This window comes from Balaenoptera acutorostrata, chromosome 16 (genome assembly GCF_949987535.1).
Source record: "Balaenoptera acutorostrata chromosome 16, mBalAcu1.1, whole genome shotgun sequence".
NCBI classification, from domain to species: Eukaryota; Metazoa; Chordata; class Mammalia; order Artiodactyla; family Balaenopteridae; genus Balaenoptera; species Balaenoptera acutorostrata.
The window spans coordinates 5,914,604-5,933,353 of NC_080079.1; the positions used below are offsets into that span (position 1 = coordinate 5,914,604).

Genomic DNA, 18,750 nt, shown 5'->3' on the forward strand with positions numbered 1-18,750 from the left:
TATGGAAAAGGGAAGAATTGTCTCATGGAGAAAAATACAGGTTTCAAAGCTATAGATTGGATTCGGTGCTTATCCTTTGGAGAAATAAATTGCTACAGGAATGGAAGCATCCTAACTCCCATGGTTCAGGATCTGATTTCCCGGATCATCTGCTGTTTATCTCTCTCTTACTTCAATTTATGAAAGGGAGTCCTTCTTAGTAATATGCCTTAAAGCATAAATATAAAGTTAAAAACAGTCAATAAAATGAATAGAACTATGAAAGCAGTTACCAGCACTACAAAATCATGCTCAAAACATTTAAAAGAAATCAATATCTTAAAGCAACATTTATGAAAAAGAGAGTGTACAAAGGTAGTGTTGTGTGGTGATGGTTAGGACATGGATGATTTGCTACAAAAGCCAGACACAAACCCCAACTATTTTCATTTGACCTCTCTCTGACCTTGAATGTTCTAAATACAAGATTATTTATCTAATCTGAAATACAAGATTATTTTCTTCCTTTCAAATCAAATCTTACATCAGTTAATTTTATTTTAGATAAAAGACATCTTTTTTCAAAACCATGTTCAGTTAACAAAGGACAGATGGAGTGACACCTTGAAATAGATTAATTGGGGAAGATATTTGATATAAAAGACGTGCTTACTTTTTAAGAAAATTTGTCCTGTTTCAAAAGTAGTTGGTGGATAGGAATATCAAGTAGCCCCTCTGCCTCATCTCTTTCTTGCTTTCCCAGCTCCGGAAGAAGAGCAGGACCCAAAGTGATGTCGTGTAGTCTGTTACGGACAGAATCGTGTCCCCTCAAATTTATATGTTGGAGTCCTAACCCCAGAACCTCAGAATGCATATTTGGAGCAGGGTCTTTAAAGAGGTGATTAAGGTTAAGTGAGGTAGTTAGGTAGGATGGGCCGTAATCCAATACAACTGGTGTCCTTGTAGGAAGAGATTAGGACATAGACACATGCAGAAGGAAGAAGATGTGAAGACACAGGGAGAAGGCTCAGAGGGAACCAACCCTGCTGACACCTTGACCTTGGACTTCTAGCCTCCAGAACTGTGAGAAAATAAAATTTCTGTTGCATAAGCCACCCAGACCGTGGTACTCTGTTATAGCAACCCTGGCAAACTGATACTGATTTTTAAGAGGTTAGACCTTATCTTTAGGTATTTCATAGATCTCAATGAGAAAATAAAATTTCATAAATAGAACTTCCCATACAAGTGTATGATATAGATTGAAGGGCAAAGAGTACAGTGTTTCCTTTTTAATTTCTCTCAGTTTATTGGTTGGGGCTTTTGTCAAAGCTGAGTCTAAACACCTGAAAAAACTCAGTAGAATTTAACCTAATAATCCCTGGCCTGGCAATCTGATGACCTGCATGATGTTATGTCTGGTCTGTTAATTCCATGAGTCCAGGAAGTTCCCTCAGCACCCAGCACAGAGCCTGGCACATAGTAGGTGCTCAATAAATATTTGTCTGATGAGTGAATAAATAAATGGTTTGACCATGACTCTATGTTATGAATAACAGAATTTGCATCTAAAATAGTTACTTTCATTCTACATTCGCATTCACAAAATTTCACTGTATTGGGTATGTAATGGGTTATGCAACTCACATAAACTCAAATGCATTCATTATAAACTCCTGTGAAATATGTATAATTTTGATATAAATACCCCCTCACTCCTCCATAGGTTTGATTATATCAGATATCCACTGATTTCTGCTAAATCACGGGACAAGTCACACCCTGGAGTTACGTAACATGTTCATATCTTGAGAGGTACTTTCACACCCATCATTGGTTTTGATTTCCACAACTTCCGTATGAGGTAGAGAAGGCAAACAGATTTTTCTTTGGAACTGGGCTTCCTTCAGCATTGATCCCCCAGGAACAGTGTCACCCTGATATCCTGAGCAATGACAGAGCTTCAGAAGTAAGTTCAGATTCACATCATTCATTATGTCTCTTTGCTTATCTGTTTGCATTGGATGGGATCAAAGTCACAGTAGCACTTGCCAGCCCCAAGGTAATGAAATGGTGGTTGATTCTCTGCCCATCCTTCTGGGCCTCTAGGACCTCCTGCTGTAATGCCCACAGCCCCAGCACAGCCCCGAGGACGTCTGTCCAGTGTGGGTGGCCCCAGGCTCCGGGTCGTGGCTCCCCGACTCAGCTCAGGTGTGCAGTCAGGTTGATGTAGCCAGAGTCAGCGCCTTGTCTGCCCTTGTTCCAGGCTGAGATGGCCTTAACTCATTCCTAGACACACACCCCTTGTTTCTGACACTCCTTGTTTATATCAAGGCCAAGGCTCTCATGGGATCTTAAGCCTAAAGAGTGGGGTACCCTCTTAATGTTGGAGACCAGAGTACGAGGAAGGCTGGCCTCCCCACAAGAATTACTGGTTGCTCCTTGCTGTATAGCTGGGGAATCCAAGGCCGCCTCCAAGGTCCTGTGGCCAGTCTGGGAGCCTCAGGCTCAGGAGGGACCTCAGGAGGTCCAAGTTCTGGCCCAGCATCCTTTCTATCTTATCTGTGCAGAAGAATCACCTGGCAGATCCTTAAAAATACAACTTCTGGGCCTTATGCCCTGAGATCCTGATTCACCTTAGGTCTTCAGAGGAAAGGGTTTAGAAATCTGCATAAAATGCAGATTTAAATCCTAGGTGTTTTCTATGCAGGTGATCACTGGCCCAAACTTTGGGAAACAATGCACTCTAAGACCAATGCTGCCCAGTTTCCAAGATGGGTATTTGTTTTCAAAGACCAGTGTCAAAGGAGTTCCTTCTGGGTGTGATTATGCACTTTGTAGATTGCATGGGAACAATTATCATCAGAACGAAATTTAACTAAAATGGGAGTGATAGTGTTCAAGTCAAACAGCCTGGGGTTGGTACCAGGTGAACTTCAGTTTTCTTGTGGGTAAACTACAGCCATGGAACGTGCTAGATGGAGGGTGGGGATGGAGACGGAGGGGGAGGGGAGTGGGAGGCGCCTCAGGCATCCAGGTGGCTCTCAGCATTGCCGGCCTATGCAATCAACTGGAAGCTTTAAAAAGCACGGATGCCTGGGCCCCACCCCCAAGGATTCTAATGTAATTGTTGGAGATGAGGCCTGCGCACTGGGGTTTTTACAAGCTCCCAGGTGGCTCACGTGTGTAACGTGCGCTGAGAAACGCTGAAGAGGAGGCCCTATCTTGAAAGCGGAGGTTTCAAGCAGAGCCTGGCTTACACTGGCCATCTGGAAAAAGGTAGCTGTGGTGTTTTTGTTGTTGTTGTTTTTTAATAAATTTATTTATTTTATTATTTTTGGCTGTGTTGGGTCTTCGTTGCTGCGCGCAGGCTTTCTCTAGTTGTGGCGAGTGGGGGCTACCCTTCATTGCAGTGTGTGGCCTTCTCATTGCGGTGGCTTCTCCTGTTGCAGAGTGCAGGCTCTAAGGTGCACGGGCTTCAGTAGTTGCAGAACGCGGGCTCAGTAGCTGTGGCTCGCAGACTCTAGAGCGCAGGCTCAGTAGTTGCGGAGCACGGGATTAGTTGCTCCGCGGCATGTGGGATCCTCCCAGACCAGGGCTTAAACCCGTGTCCCCTGCATGGGCAGGCGGATTCCTAACCACTGCACCACCAGGGAAGCCCAACCATGGTGTTTTGACTTTTTAAAAAATGATTTTCAAGATGATGCTCCTATCCATTTCTTCTTCTTCTTCACCTATCTCTTGTCATCTTTTGAATTTGCAACTCACCATGTATCTTTATTATTTATTTTCAATTTTTATTTTATATTAGAGTATAGTTGATTTACAATGTTACCATGTATCTTTCAAATATAACAACATGCCAGGTGTTGGAGAGTGCCAGGAAAGCAAGAAAACAAAGGAAAAACCAGGAAGGACAAGCTGTCCCTCTTCCCATGTCTAATAGTAAGGACTACTGAGTAACAGTAAGGACGCAATGAGTAAGGATTGTTGGGCTAACATCACATGAGTGGGGGTCTTCCCATCAGAAGTCCAGCTGGAGGAGAGCATTCCACTAGTTGAGTAAATGAATATGCATCCTGCTCTAAAGAAAAGGCCACTGTGCTTTCTTATCCCATCTTGGGAAAAGAGAATAATTTGCTCTCATCAAACGCAGGCCCTCCCCGTTTTTGAAAAGACCAGCAGTCCCATGACTCTGTCAGTGTTTCTCAAAGTGTGTTCCCTGGATCACCTATATCCGGGTCCCAGGGATGTTGGTTAAAATGCAGATGCCTGGACCCTACCCACAGACCTACAGAATCGAAGTCTCTGGAGCCCGAGGAACCTGCAAGTGTAGCATCTCAGGTGCCTCTCAGGTACCTTGGCGTTTGAGAACTGCTGCTTAAGTGCTAAGCACCAGTTATGCCTTCAGGCCCCTGAAGTGAAGATTCTGCAGGCAGGGTGCGGTGAGCAGTTCCCAGGGTTATTTTGGATGCTGTGCGGTTCACGCAAGGGTTCATTTTAAGCACGTAGATTAATGAATGCCAACATAGAGGCTCAGGATCCCGCAAGCAGTCACTAGTGCTGGATGCCCTCAGTCTTCCGTGTCGCTTTCTGCGGTGCTTCACGCACACACGTAATAAACACAAAATGAGGACAGAATCTTCCTCTTGGTCTCAACCTGGTTAGATGCTCTATTAAAAATCACAGCACATTGTTTTGGACACACTAGTGATTTACTGTCAGGACATAGGATCTGCTGATTAGGAAGCAGGGTCTGTTGATTAGGAAGCATGCAACACCTTGATCATTATACTGGACAAAAACTCATGCTTATGCAACTGAGCATTGAAATGCGGGAAAATCGCATCTGTCTTGTTCCAAATCCCCACCCCCATCCCATTCTGTTATGAGATTGTCATCAGTGTGTTAGTCTGGGCAACTGTCAAGCTTGGGCGTTTGATTTCCATTGTTTTGATTTCTGGACTTTGACCCCTGTGATGCCAAGCCTGAGTGAGGAGTGACTGAATTCCAGTGTAGACCAGCAAAGATGGAAGGTTGTGCTGGGGAGCTGGGGACTGAGGGTCGTGAGGGGGCTCCTTGGAATCACATTTACTGTTTCCATGGAGGAGCATGGACTCATCTCCCACGTACACCTGTGCCCCCAAATCCCAGCCCTCCTCCAGAATCCTGTCTTCCCTCCTCTGTGAGACTGTGAACCTGTATTCAGGTGCTCCTGGGCCTGGTGAAGGTGATTATCGAAATTTGGCGATCCCCATGGACACAAACACCATTAAATAAACTAAGAACAGACACCCAGCAGAGAAAAACCAATTCCCCAGTCAGAGGAATTTTCCCAGGATGTTTAATCATTTCACAAACAGATCTGGATTTCCTGCCCTTCAGATGCTCAGAGGTGTTGGGTGTCAGGTGCGTGTTGAAAGGCCTTGGATGAGAAACACTTGAGTGTTAGGAACAAAGATCTCCAGCATCCTCTTGGACCTTGAAAGAGTCCCCTGCCTGCATGACAATGAACTGCTTGAATAATTGCCATCTTTTTCCATTTGCAGGGGACTCTGGCATCTCAGAACACAAAAATGATTTCATCTATAGTCATTTCACAGCTGATTGATGAGAATAAATCAAAAGAAAATGGGGCTGAGTTGCCTGTGCCGTGTGCATATCCCATGAAGCTGTCGCTGGCTAATCGCAGCGGAGTCACTATTAACAGGGCCTTCGAGTTCCTTCCCGGTGGACTAGGAATTCAGACACTGGCGGGGGGGCGAGGCCCTGCGACAGAGCCGCCGCGCAAAGAGGAGAAGCCGTGCGGTGGCTCCCAGAAGGGATTTGCTTCCATCACCATCACGGCCAGGCGCGTGGGGCCCCCTGCCCGCACCCTGGTGTGGGAGGCTGTCGGGAACCCGCTCTGCATCAAGTGCAGGACCCAGGAGGCTCTGCTCGGGGACCCCTCTGCTCTGGCTGGTGGTGCCGATCCGGGTCGGCACCATGGACCTTTCACCTGCACAGAATTCTCCAGAAACAGCTCTGTGATGGGGCTGAAGGTCCCTGAAGCCCACGCACGGCTGTGTGAGGGACACAAGTACTGGATCACCCATGTGGACAGCAGGGAGGGCCATTTTTCTCCAAGCACCCCACGGTCACAGGCGGGAAAGAGCCCGCTGCTGTTCAGCTCCTGTGTCCATCTCAGAGTGTCTCAGCCGTGTCCAAATTCCATCTACTATCTGGACAGGTCCCTGTCTGTCCCCATCGAGCCACCTCGACTTGCTGGCCCTAAGATGCACAGATCCGTTCTGTCCCTCAACCTAAATTGCAGTTCACACAGATTGACACCAGATGGGGTAGATGGCACAGCTAACGGAGCGCCAATAAGCAGAGCCCTGAAGCTGGAGCTCACGGAGCGAAACCAGAAGCTCCTAGGCCCGCGCTGGAACCTAGGTTTGCAAGAACGTTTCTTGAAGGAAAACCCATCGTTGGGGCGGGTACATCTGGGGACTGCGGGAACCGGCATGTGTCCTTGGAGAGGCTCTCCTCCACTGGAAAATACAGCTGCGGGAAGTAACCACGTCACTGTGAGAAAAGGGAAGGAGGACCATGCAGCTCATTGTCCCACCGGTGGTCATCGTCATGCCAACCACCTGTCCATTCACATCCCGGGCTGGAGTTACACGGCAGGTGAGTGACACTCCCATCCTCCCTGCCACCAAGTGCACGCCCCTCCCCACTTCAGGTAATTGGTGTGATTGCCAAGGTGCGTAGTGAGTGAGTTTCTTCTACATGACTTATTCCAAGAAGCAGTTCTCAGTAATTGCTTCATCTACTCCACTCAAAGTTGACCGTTGATAGCTCCGTGTTGATGTCTGGTTTGGATAGATTTTCTTAGATGATACTTTTGTAGATTATGAAAGGACTTCCCTCAAACTTTTGTTTCCATCAGTAGCTCCAGACCATATATAATGAGTAGGGGACTCTACCCCAAGTGAAGTTCATTCAGGCCCTTGTCATTCCAAAACAGGATGAGAAGAGCCAAGGGCCATCCACTCCCAGATGTTTTGTCCCTCTGGTGTGAACACCTGCACATCTGGAAGTCTCCAGAGTTCTGCACTTTTCACTTTTCAATCGGGTAGTTGATGTTGATGGGTTGGCCTTAGAAACCTAGACCACAAAGCTCCATAATGGGGTGTTTGTGTGTGAGAGTGTGTATAGTAATTATGGGACATTTTCAAAAAGAGGCAAACCTGGGACTCTCCACACCAAACAGCAGAAGCAGTAGTTTTCTGATTCTTTAGTTGTGTTTTCTGGGGCAACTCGGCTGGGATTTGATACCTTTCCCCCACTGCCAGGGCCAGGCAGAATTCCCAAGGTCAGCTGTCCTGGGCACACTTTACCTTTCTTGGGAGATCGGGGGTAGAGGGGGGAGCAGGCCTTAGCCAGAGGCCAGACTTCTCTCCTTCCCTGTGTACACTTCTGCAAGAGATTCTGGTTTATGAATTAGTGACTTTCCACTTGGGGAAAATATTTAAAGATAATAGTGGTAAAATTGAAAATGCGACATATGCATAATAATTTTACAGTGCAATTTTTGTCCATTAAAAGCTTTATTAATTAATAAAAATGACTGTAAAACATTTTAAAGCTGTAATGTGAGTAGAAATGTTAAATGATGTAATTAATTTTAACAAGTGTATATATATTGGATGCTCAGAGACCTTTAAGGCAATTTGACATGGCTTTCAGACTGATTAGACTGTTGAATGCATCCGAGTCTGGCAGACTTATTGCAAGAAGGAAAACATAAGCAGCCGTCAGTGTTGCAAAGCTCGGCCTCACTTTGGGTTTTAAAGACATTTCTCAAGCCAGCCATTTCTTCTTCCTTGTTGATGAAGAGTCTGGAAATATACGACCTACATTGTTGTATGCTCCCGCATTGAAGCATGTCCTAGTCTTTGTGCTGTGTCTCATGGTATGAAATAGTAACTTGGATTTATAGCACTTTCACCAAAGGAGCCTTAAAAATCACCAGAGCCAGATCTCAAACATCCATCTCAGAGCAGAGGAGCATGAACAGAGCAAATCCCTACGTCTTAGTTTTGGTTTTTGGCGCAGACAAGATTTTTGATTGTGACTTTGTGAAATGACTACTCCTAGAATTGATTTTCTTAGGCAAAGAGTGCAAGTTAATTTTTACTTCCTATGGGCCGACTTCCCTCAGAATAGCCCTAATCCCAAAGATTCACCTGTGGAGCCTTTGAGTGGCTCTAAATCACATGACCTCATTCTACCATTTGAGGAAGGAGATATTTATGGCGGCCAGGTCACCTTCCTTAGAGTTGCTGATCTATTATTTTCCAGCACGTTGAACGTGGACATGCCACACTAACTCTGATTCTGTTTCCTCATCTGGGTAACTAGAGAAGGGGTTGGATTTGGTGTTCTTGAAGGTCCCCTTAAGCTTGAAAACATTTCCACTCTATTTTTCTGAGATGAAATCTATAAGGGAAAGAGGTTCCAGGTGACTCTGGGTCCCTCAGTCACGAAGTTCAAAGCTATAGAACCTTGGGCTCACTGTTTAGGACACATGCGTCCATGTGTACAAACGCACACACACACACACACACTCACGCATGCACACACACATCCCTGTACGGTTGTGCTCTCTCACTTAGAAACTAATTTGCAATGGAATGCATTTCTGCCCGGGTGATAAGAAAGCACTTCTTGTCCATGCTTCAGAATTCTTGCCTGAAATTCATAAGCACAACTCAGAGATTCTAACTACCACAGTCTGTCCTAGTATAATCTACACAAGACTTCAGGGGTGAGCTCTCTGACCTTCAGTCTTGACAAAGCTTTTCAACCTTAATGCGAGTGCTTTCCGACGGTGGCGATGCTCATTAAAACTCCAAGGAACTTTGGGCTTCCCTGGTGGCGCAGTGGTTGAGAGTCTGCCTGCCAATGCAGGGGACACGGGTTCGAGCCCTGGTCTGGGAAGATCCCACATGCCGCGGAACAACTGGGCCCATGAGCCACAATTACTGAGCCTGCACGTCTGGAGCCTGTGCTCCGCAACAAGAGAGGCCGCGATAGCGAGAGGCCCGCGCACCGCGATGAAGAGTGGCCCCTGCTCGCCGCAACTAGAGAAAGCCCTCGCACAGAAACGAAGACCCAACACAGCCATAAATAAATACATAAATAATTTTAAAAAAAAAAACAAAACTCCAAGGAACCGTTTGTATTTTCTCATCTGAAACTGGAATCTCATCTGAGACATTCTTGACAGCCTCCTGCGGCTACATGTGCTGTCAGCGGTCGGCACACTTCACAGTCACTGAATCTGATTCTTTGTATCTGAAAGATTCCAAAATACAGAATGTTCAGTATCCTTGCTAGCCGGCTTACATTCAGCTGCAAGGTAGGTTCAGCCTGGGAGATTCTACAAATGGAGGCAAAGCAATTTTAGCTCTAGTCATTGGGTCCTCAGACAGACAGTCCTATAAATTGTATTGTTGAATGAGCCTCCGGGACACGCACCCAGAAAGATTGCTAAGATCAGGGAAAATGGGATGCCATCAAATGCTTTGTGCAGAGCAGATTGGCTGTGTCTGCTGGGAAGTAACATTTTTAACAGACCCAGGGCTACCTGTTCTCTTTTCAGAGGCCGAGGGCTTGTGAATTGGTTCCCTCTTTGTTCATTTCCTTGGTCCTTGTAAGTTTGTTACTTACATCTCCACTGTTAGAAGCATCCTGCTAGCACCTGCTAGAGGGACATTGTACAAATCCCTGCATCTATTGTAAGGAAGAATGTCACCATCACCATCACCACCATCATCATCATCAATATCATCATCCTATCAATACCCACAACATTTACTGTGGAAATCCTAGATGCCAAGCCCTGGGCTACTTCCATTGTATTTATTACTTTGAATCAATCACATCATTCTGTAAAGAGAATGTCATTATTCCTGTTTTGCAGACGAGACAAATGGGGCTTGAAGATTAAATAACCTGCCCACGCCCTCCTGGCCATGAAGTGCCAGAGCTGAGGACAGTCATGTGTGTTTGGTTTGCACTGTGCCATCCTCAGTGACAGCCCAAAGCAGAGCAGTTAGGATGGTGGGGACTCTCTCGGTGGCGGGCCCCATCTCCACTCTCCCTGTCCAAGGTGATGTTCAAAGACTGCTCATGGGCGTATAAATAATACCAGCATTTGGTGCCCAGTTACCCTGGGTAAAATCTATTAGGAGAGTAAGCTACACAGTTAACTTCTAACTAAATGTAACAAGCCATGCCATTTGATAGTTAAAACTTATTGGCTCAGAAATCCCTCCCAGCCTGAAATCTGTTCTCCTGGTGTTCTGTGGGATGTACAGTGTTGATCTGAATGTTTCTCTCCTCACTGGGTGTTGCATGCCTAAACCAGTATTTTTTTTTTTAATACATTTATTTATTTATTTATTTTTGGCTGCGTTGGGTCTTCGTTGCTGCACAGGCTTTCTCTAGTTGCGGTGAGCGGTGGCTTCTCTTTGTTGTGGAGCATGGGCTCTAGGCATGCGGGCTTCAGTAGTTGTGGCACATGGCCTCAGTAGTTGTGGATTGCGGACTCTAGAGTGCAGGCTCAGTAGTTGTGGTGCACGGGCTTAGTTGCTCCATGGCATGTGGGATCTTCCTGGACCAGGGCTCGAACCAGTATCCCCTGCATTGGCAGGCAGATTCTTAACCACTGCATCACCAGGGAAGTCCTGCTAAACCAGTATTGACTTCGATACGTTACTTACTGCCAGTTTCATTTCCTACTTGTGGCCAAGATCTGAAGCTTTCCCCTGTTCCTAAGACAACCAGGCAGATAGAACGAAACCACCTGATTTTGTTAGGTGCTTTTGGAGAAGACACTGCTGAATGCACTGTTTGCCCACATCTGCCCCGGACACCAGTGTTCTATGTGGACCCTCTGTCTTAGAATTGCTCTGGTGGCGTTGGTCTGGGAAGACCCCAGTGAAGTTTAGTATCACTAGTGGCCAAAGATGGGAATGACTGGAGAGGAAGAAATCCCTGCCAGTTCACGGAAGGAATGCCGTGTTTACTAGTGTTCTGACGCGATAATCTAACACATTAGTAGTGAGTGAGGTTTATTTCATGGAGAAGGCACTCACATCACTCAAGGGAAGCCTACATGACACTGCACGTATACGTGCCAAGTCTACCAGAGAAGCCTGCGTTACACTCAGTTCCCCAAGCCCATGAAGATTTCTTGCTAGAGAGACCAGAAGACATTTGAGGAGGAACCCTTATTTTACAGCTGTGCTTTTTCTTTAATGATTAAGAACTGGGGTTGGCAAACTTTTTGTTTTTTGGAAAGGGCCAGGTAGCAATTAAGTTAGGCTTTGCAGGCCATGTGGTCTCTCTAGCAACTACTCAACTCTGCCATTGTAGAAGGAAAGCAGCCACAGACAATGCATAAATAAACGAGCATGGCTCTATTCCAATAAAACTTTATTTACAAAACAGGCAGTGGGCCAGATTTGGCCTGCCGGCTATAATTTGCCTGCTCCTTATCGTCTATCCTCCAAGACAAAGTTTACCCTGTTTGCCTATGTTCCGCGTTGGAGTCTCTTGAAATCCAGCTCTGAGATGGAGATGAGTGGGCATTTATGGTGCAGTGCTCTTGGAAATGGCACTTGTGGATCGGAAGGGAAGTAGGTATGGCAGAGAACACGAGTGTTCTGTGATGCAGTCATAATGAAGGCCTTAGAGGGCTCTGAACTTAGAGTGGCCCTTCAGAGTTATTCTGACTGGGGGTGAGGAGGCTGGGCCTTTATAGCCCTGGGAAGGGGATATAAAGAGTGAGCCTTCCAGTTGCCAGGGTTGGGCTGGACTTCTGAGGACCGTCTTCCTGCAGGACTTCAAGCAGCTGGGGGTGGGGTGGGTGGGCGGCTACACCCTTTATTCCCAAGGGGGATCTGAGTGCATCACAGCTGGCTGTTCTGCCGTTTAATCTACTCTCTCCACCCTGTGGCCTCATAGTTCTCTAAAACAAGTCAAGGATCTTGAAAGGCTGAACCTGGGGTAGTGGGGTGTGGACCTTAGCACCTGTGTGCAGAGAATTCTGCTGGATGATTTTCGGGTTTGTTTGTTTCTTTGTTTTTTAATAGACACTCCACAAATCTAAGCACTTTTGATTCCTCTGGCTTGTGCACTCTTCACTGCCCCCCTCCCCAAAGGCACCCGTTTCTCTTTCTGCCCGCTCTGCCTTCGCCCTGCTATTCCCTTTGCCTAGGAAAGCCCCCTTCTCTCTTCAGCAGGTGCTGATTCTTCTGAAGCCTTTGATGTTTTCTTGGAGTGTTGGTTCCTCTGGGAAGGCTCTCACACTTCCTGACTGGTCCTACCCTTGACGTTTAATCATTCACTCAACAAATGTATATTGAGCAATGAAGCGGGAGGAGTGACTTGGAACAGGGTGGCAGTGGTGCTGAGAAGTGGTCAGATTCAGGGGCTGTTTTGAGGGTAAAGCCCGCATGGTTGCCAATGATCATATGGGTTGGCAGTGCCCATGGTGACCATAAGTGCCCGCAGGGTATATCTAACCCTCTGCAGGTTCCTGAGGCCACTCGCCTCTCAGTGCTTCCCAACCAGAGGGGGACATTTCCACCCCGCTGCCAGTGCCCGGCCAGCACTCACGCCAGGACTGCATGCTCTTCTGCTGTGGGAGTGGTTTCGAGGACGAGGCGAACAATCTCAGGACGGTGCCTTCTTTTTTTTTTTTTTTTTTTTTTTTTTTTTTTTTTTTTTTTTTTTTTTAATGAGGATCTTGAATCAGATGCGTATGTTTGATTGATTGATTGATTTTGGCTGTGTTGGGTCTTCGTTTCTGTGCGAGGGCTTTCTCCAGTTGTGGCAAGCGGGGGCCACTCTTCATCGCGCTGCGCGGGCCTCTCTCGTTGCGGAGCACAGGCTCCAGATGCGCAGGCTCAGCAGTTGTGGCTCACGGGCCCAGCCGCTCTGCGGCATGTGGGATCTTCCCAGGCCAGGGCTCGAACCCGTGTCCCCTGCATTAGCAGGCAGATTCTCAACCACTGCGCCACCAGGGAAGCCCAGGACGGTGCCTTCTTATTGGGAATTTGTTAAGAAGAGAATTGGGCAGAATAAGTGTGTGTGTTTTGTTTTATCATTAATAGCAAGAGAAGCTAAGGGGTGTTAGAATCAGCTGACAAATGAACAGTGAAATGGGACCCCTGGCATGCAGCGACAGCTGAGAGCAGGGGTGAGCCAACCTCAGCCCAGGGATTTACCGCCTGTTCTTGTAAATCAAGCTTCATTGGAACACAGCCGTGCTTGTTCGTCCGCACGCTGTTCTGTGGCTCCTTTTGCGCTGCACAGCGGAGTTGAGGAGTTGGGACAGGGACCGTGTGACCCACAAAGCCTGCAGTATTTACTACCTGAGCCTTTACAGAACAGGTGTGCCAGCCCTGCTCGAGGACGAGCTGCGGGCGACTTTGGGCAGGTCTCTTCCCCCCATGGGCTCCACTTCTTCCTCTGTGGAATGAGAGATGTAAACCAGATTCTCTCTCGAACTCTCCTCTCCTAGTGCATTAATGTATTCATTTCTCTGGCTCTGGTTTTCTGTCACAATAGCTGTTTAGACAAGTCCAGTTTTCAGGTAGGAGAGATGCTCAGAATCCAGGGGCAAAGCTCTCTCCCCCTCGACCCCCATCACACCGTTTACTCTGGCTTCTCCTCTGCCTTTTCTCACCAGTCCCTTCCTGCTTCCTCTGATTCTTTCTTCCCCCTCCCCAGATGCAGGTGCTCACTAAGGTTCATCCTTGGCACGTGGCTCTCCTGCCTCTTTTCACGTCAGCAGAAAAATCAGGCCTTTCTGTGTCATCCGCCATCCTCAATAAGTGGGTGGGGCATGTGTCCAACCCTGGCACCTCCTGCTTGTGCCAGACCAGAGTCCCATCTGGAGAGCCTTCCCTCACTCACATGACATTTACTGTGGCAGCCATGGTTACCAGGCCCTGGGTGAGCCTTTGGTTCCATGGAGCTGAAACGAAACCCAGGTGTGGTCTCCCCACCATGCAGGTTACAGTCTGGTGGGGACACAGACATCCAACTGAGACCCCTAAATATGTATGTCATTATAGATCGTGGTCAGTGCTCTAAGGGGAGGAGAGGACCATGAGAGAGCTTAACAAGGGAGGCTTCATTTAGAAGAAGGAGTTTGTCAAGAAAATATTTCTGAGGGAGGAACTTTTATTTTAGTTTTAAAATTTTCATTGGAGCATAGTTGATTTACAATGTTGTGTTAGTTTCAGGTGTACAGCAAAGTGATTCAGTTGTATTAATACATATATTCATGCCTTTTCAGATTCTTTTCCCGTATAGGTTGTTACAAAATATTGAGTAGAGTTCCCTGTGCTATACAACTGGTCCTTGTTGGTTATCTATTTTATATGTAGTAGTGTGTATATGTGATTCTCAAAGCATAGAAGTACAGGGACCAGCATGTGTCAAGGTTTGGAGGCAGAGATGAGCTTGGCATTTTGGAGGAGCTGCGAAGGCCATTGTGCCTGCAACGTAGCAAGTAGTGCCATGAAGCTGAAGCTCGAGGCTGAAGCGATGAGCTCGGGAAATGGTTTGGGTTGGGGCTTTGAGACCAGAATAAGGATTTACAGTTTCCTCCTAACAGCAGTGAGATGCTCTGATATAGTGCATGCTTTAAGAAGGTCACTCTTACTCATTGGAAGGTGAGGGATGGAAAGGGGGGAGGTTATTGCCATGGAGTAGATGAGAACCATATTGGAGGCTTGAGAGGAGGGAAAAAGAGCCTGATGGTGGCATTCACAAGTCTTGAGTGTCAACGAGGTCATGGGGGAAGTGGGGGGATGGCAAGGTTGACATCTGACTTTCCGGCTTGGGCACTGGGAGATTTGGGGGCTTTTAAAAAAGACTTCATGTTTTTAGAGCAGTTTTAGGTTCACAACAAAATTGAGGGGAAAGTATAGAGGTTCCCCATATACCCCACCTGCACACATTTACAGCCTCTCCTACTATCAGCATCCCCACCAGAGTGGCGTATTTGTTACAACTGATGAACCTACACTGCCACACCATTATCACCCAAAGTCCATAGTTTTCATTAGGGTTCACTCTTGGTGTTGTACCTTCTATGGGTTTAGGAAAATGTATAATGACATGTATCCACAATTATAGTATTGTATAGAGTCTCACTGCCCTAAAAATCCTCTGTTCCCTCTATTCATCCCTCCCCACCCAAACTCTGGCAACCACTGATCCTTTTACTGACTCCATAATTTCACCTTTTCCAGAATGTCATATACTTGGAGTCATACAATATGTAGACAGTTCAAACGCTTCCTTCACTTACTAATATGCATTTAAATTTCTTCCATGTCTATCCATTGTGTGACAACTCATTTCAAGCACTGAATAATATTCCATTGTCTGGATGTACCACATTTTATTAATCCATTGACCTAAACAAGGATGTCTTGATTGCTTCCAAGTTTTGGCAGTTATTAATAAAGCTGCTATAAACATCCATGTATAGTTTTTTGTGTGGACATAAGTTTTCAACTCCTTTGGGTAAATACCAAGGAATGTGATTGCTGGATCATAAGGTAAGAGTATGTTTGGTTTAGTAAGAACCTGACAAACTGTATTCCAAAGTGACTGTACCATTTTGCATTCCCAACAGCAATGAATGAGAGTTCCTGTTGCTCTACATCCTTGCCAGCATTTGGTGGTGTCAGTGTTCTGGATTTTGGCTATTCTAATAGTTACGTAGTGTATCTTGTTGTTTTAATTTGCATTTCCCTGATGACATATGTTGAGGAGCATCTTTTCATTTGCTTATTTGCCATCTGTATATCTTCTTTGGTGAGATATCTGTAAAGGGCTTTGGTCTATTTTTTATTTGAGTTGTTTATTTTCTTACTGTTGAATTTTAAGTGTTCTTCATATATTGTGAATAACAGGGGAGAAGGTTTATATCCAGGTGGGGAAGATGTGAGGAGGGGTGGAGAAGATCCCAGGTGCCATGAGGACAGGTTATGTTTGAAGTGTCAATGGGGCAGGCAGGTGCAGATGGCAAGCTGGGAGTTGGACCCATGAATCTGGAGCCCAAAACAAAGTTCTAGGATAGAGTTATGGTTTGAAGAATGTTCTTCCTAGAGTTGGTGTTTTATGCCACGGAAGTGTTTGAGAACACCTAGGAAATGAGAAGGACAGGAAGCGACAAGGGTCTGGGAATTCTGGCATTTAGAGGTCTGGCAGGAGCAACTGTGTTTCAACTCATTACCAGTACTGCAACCACCAAGGCCCCTGCTCTTGTTTCTAACGTTTTACTGTGTGTCCTGCGCTGTTCTATGTACTTCATGAGTTTTCATTCATTTACTCCTCCCTAAAAGTCCATAGGAAATATACATTATTAACACTCGTTTTCCAGGCATACACAGCTAGTTGGGTGGGGGTGGGGCAGACTCCAGGCTCATGCATCTGGCTGTGTTCTGCAGCCTTCCAATGGTACCTCCCAGGCCACTGTTGTCACTTTTCTGCTCAGATTTTCTCCTGCTCTTAGTAACGGTTCCCTTACCTCCTGGATCCCAGGCTCACAAGTTGGAGTCATCTTTGAACGCTTCCTTCCTCTCCCTCGCTACCACATCAAATCACTGGCAAGGTGGAAAGTCTCTCATGCCCATCCCTTCTTTCCCATGTCTACAGCCACTATCCTCACTCAGGCCTTTATTATCTTCATGAAATTTCTATGCCCAAGTAGATTTATTTTCCTGACTATAAAATTAATACATTATAGGCAACCGAGAATGACAAAAAGCAAAATAAAAAGCTCAGTCCCTTTAAATAATCACGGTTTATATTTTGGTATATTTTCTTCCATTCTCTTTCTATGCATGTCTATTTTTTTCTTACAAGTAGCTGAGACCCTGCTGCATATGTAATTTCCCTCTGGGTCTCTGCCACTTAGCGCTATATCATAAATTTTTCCTGATATTAACAGTGCTTACAAAGATAACTTTTATTGACTATGAAATGGTGTGTTTTATGGATATATCGTAGTTTAACTATTTCTTCATTGTTGGTCCTTAAAGTAGTGATTCGTTTTTCACTTTTTGGAATAATATTAATGTGAACACTGGGCATATGAGGCTTTTCTGTATACTGCATTATTTCCTTTTGAAAAAACAAAAATCCTTGAAATGGAATGTATCTAAATCAGAGAGCATCAGCCTTTTTAAGGTTCTTGACACACATGCCAAATTAGACTTCAGGAGGAATCTAGGTGAAGGGCCTTTCTGTATGTGCTTGGCCAAGATTAGGTATTAGTTTGTAAATCTTCCCAAATTTCCAGATGAAAAATACCGCTCTGTTGTGGTTTGAGCTGGCATCTCTTTGGTTGCTAGTAAAAGGGAACATTTTGCTTCATGGTTCCTGCCTCTCACCTTGACCTTGGCCCCCTCACCTCAGTGTTGCCTTCCCTCTCTAGGTCTTGGCAGGATCAACATTTGGGGCCAGATGATTCTCTGTGTGAGGGCTCTCTGTGCACCATAGGATGTTTAACAGCATCCCTAGCCTCTGCCCACGAGATGCCAATAGCCCTCCCTCCCGGTTGTGACAAACACCGACCTCTCCAGACATTATCTGGATTGGGGGAGAGATGACAAAATCATCTCGGTTGAGGACCACTGGCCTGCACTGTGCCCTAACCTCCTTATAGCCCACTGTTACTGTGGACCACCTGCCTGGCAATTCTCATCACTCACCAGCCTGTGACGTACATGGCCTCAGTGCATCTTCCTGGTTCCATCTCTCAAGCACTTGACTCCCAAGAATATTATTGCCTTTCAGTGTGACATACTGGCTATTTCATGGGGGCCATTTTTCTTCTTCTAGACTGCACTGACCTGGAGGTCAGGATCCAAGTCCGAGTCAATGGCAATGAGCTCTCCATGCCCAGCAGTGAGCCATGGAGCATAGCACACTTGCTCAGGACCTGGGTGCTGGGCAGAGGACAGGTCATTCTGATGACCCAACAAAGCCTTGCTGATGCCAGGGTCACTTAAAAGCTCACTCCCTTTCCTTCTTCAAACCTCCTCTCCCCATGGCCATATCCAAAACCTCTCTGGCCAGGAAAGGGTGGGGAGACACGTCCAGAGGTAGGTTGTGAAAAGTAAAGTGAGGTCTATAGCATCCCCACTTCTTTTTAAATGGAGGGAAAAAAGTCTCACAATATTGTTTCTCTCCAAGAACTTAGTAAGAATAATCAAGTTTTGTCAACGAAGAACTTTATTATCCTGCAGATGGTCAAATTTAATGAAAAGACAGAAAATGTATGAACAATGTTACAAAATATTTTGAAGGGTTTTTTTTGGGGGGAGATTGTTTCTAGTCACTAGTTTTCCATGTTAGGTTAGAGCCACATGAAGGCATAACTGTGGATGAAGTACCACAGTTCACATAAGGGGCATTCTAGTGATCCTACATTGTTCATGGCTGTTATCAGAGAGTGTGAAAAAGGTGTTCTTAACCAGGGGAGTGCGTCAGACACATTAGGGATGCTTTTTCAAACTGCCTATGTTAGACCCTATTCTGGAATCTGAGTCAGTGCCTCCCTGCTTAAGAGCTCTGTTCTGGAGGATGTAAGGAAGGGAAAATAATTTTCCCTCCACCCTTCCAAGTTCTCTCTGGGGCCCCTATAACAAAAGACAGATTAACAAGAGAAAAACAAAGAGAAGTTAT

The 18,750-nt window shown here is 45.9% G+C and overlaps 1 protein-coding gene across 3 annotated transcripts in view; it reads left to right on the top strand.

Annotated features, from left to right (window-relative positions):
- Positions 1-18,750, top strand: part of C16H10orf90 (chromosome 16 C10orf90 homolog) — a 381,825-nt gene that overhangs the window by 299,074 nt on the left and 64,001 nt on the right. For 2 of the 3 annotated variants that reach the window (XM_057531526.1, XM_057531525.1), the window contains one exon: positions 5,529-6,651. The exons of the other annotated variant lie outside the window; for it this stretch is intronic. In XM_057531526.1, coding sequence (XP_057387509.1) covers positions 5,556-6,651 — 1,096 coding nt within the window. In that variant the 5' untranslated portion in view covers positions 5,529-5,555. The remainder of the gene's footprint in view (positions 1-5,528; positions 6,652-18,750) is intronic. 3 annotated transcript variants of the gene reach the window in all.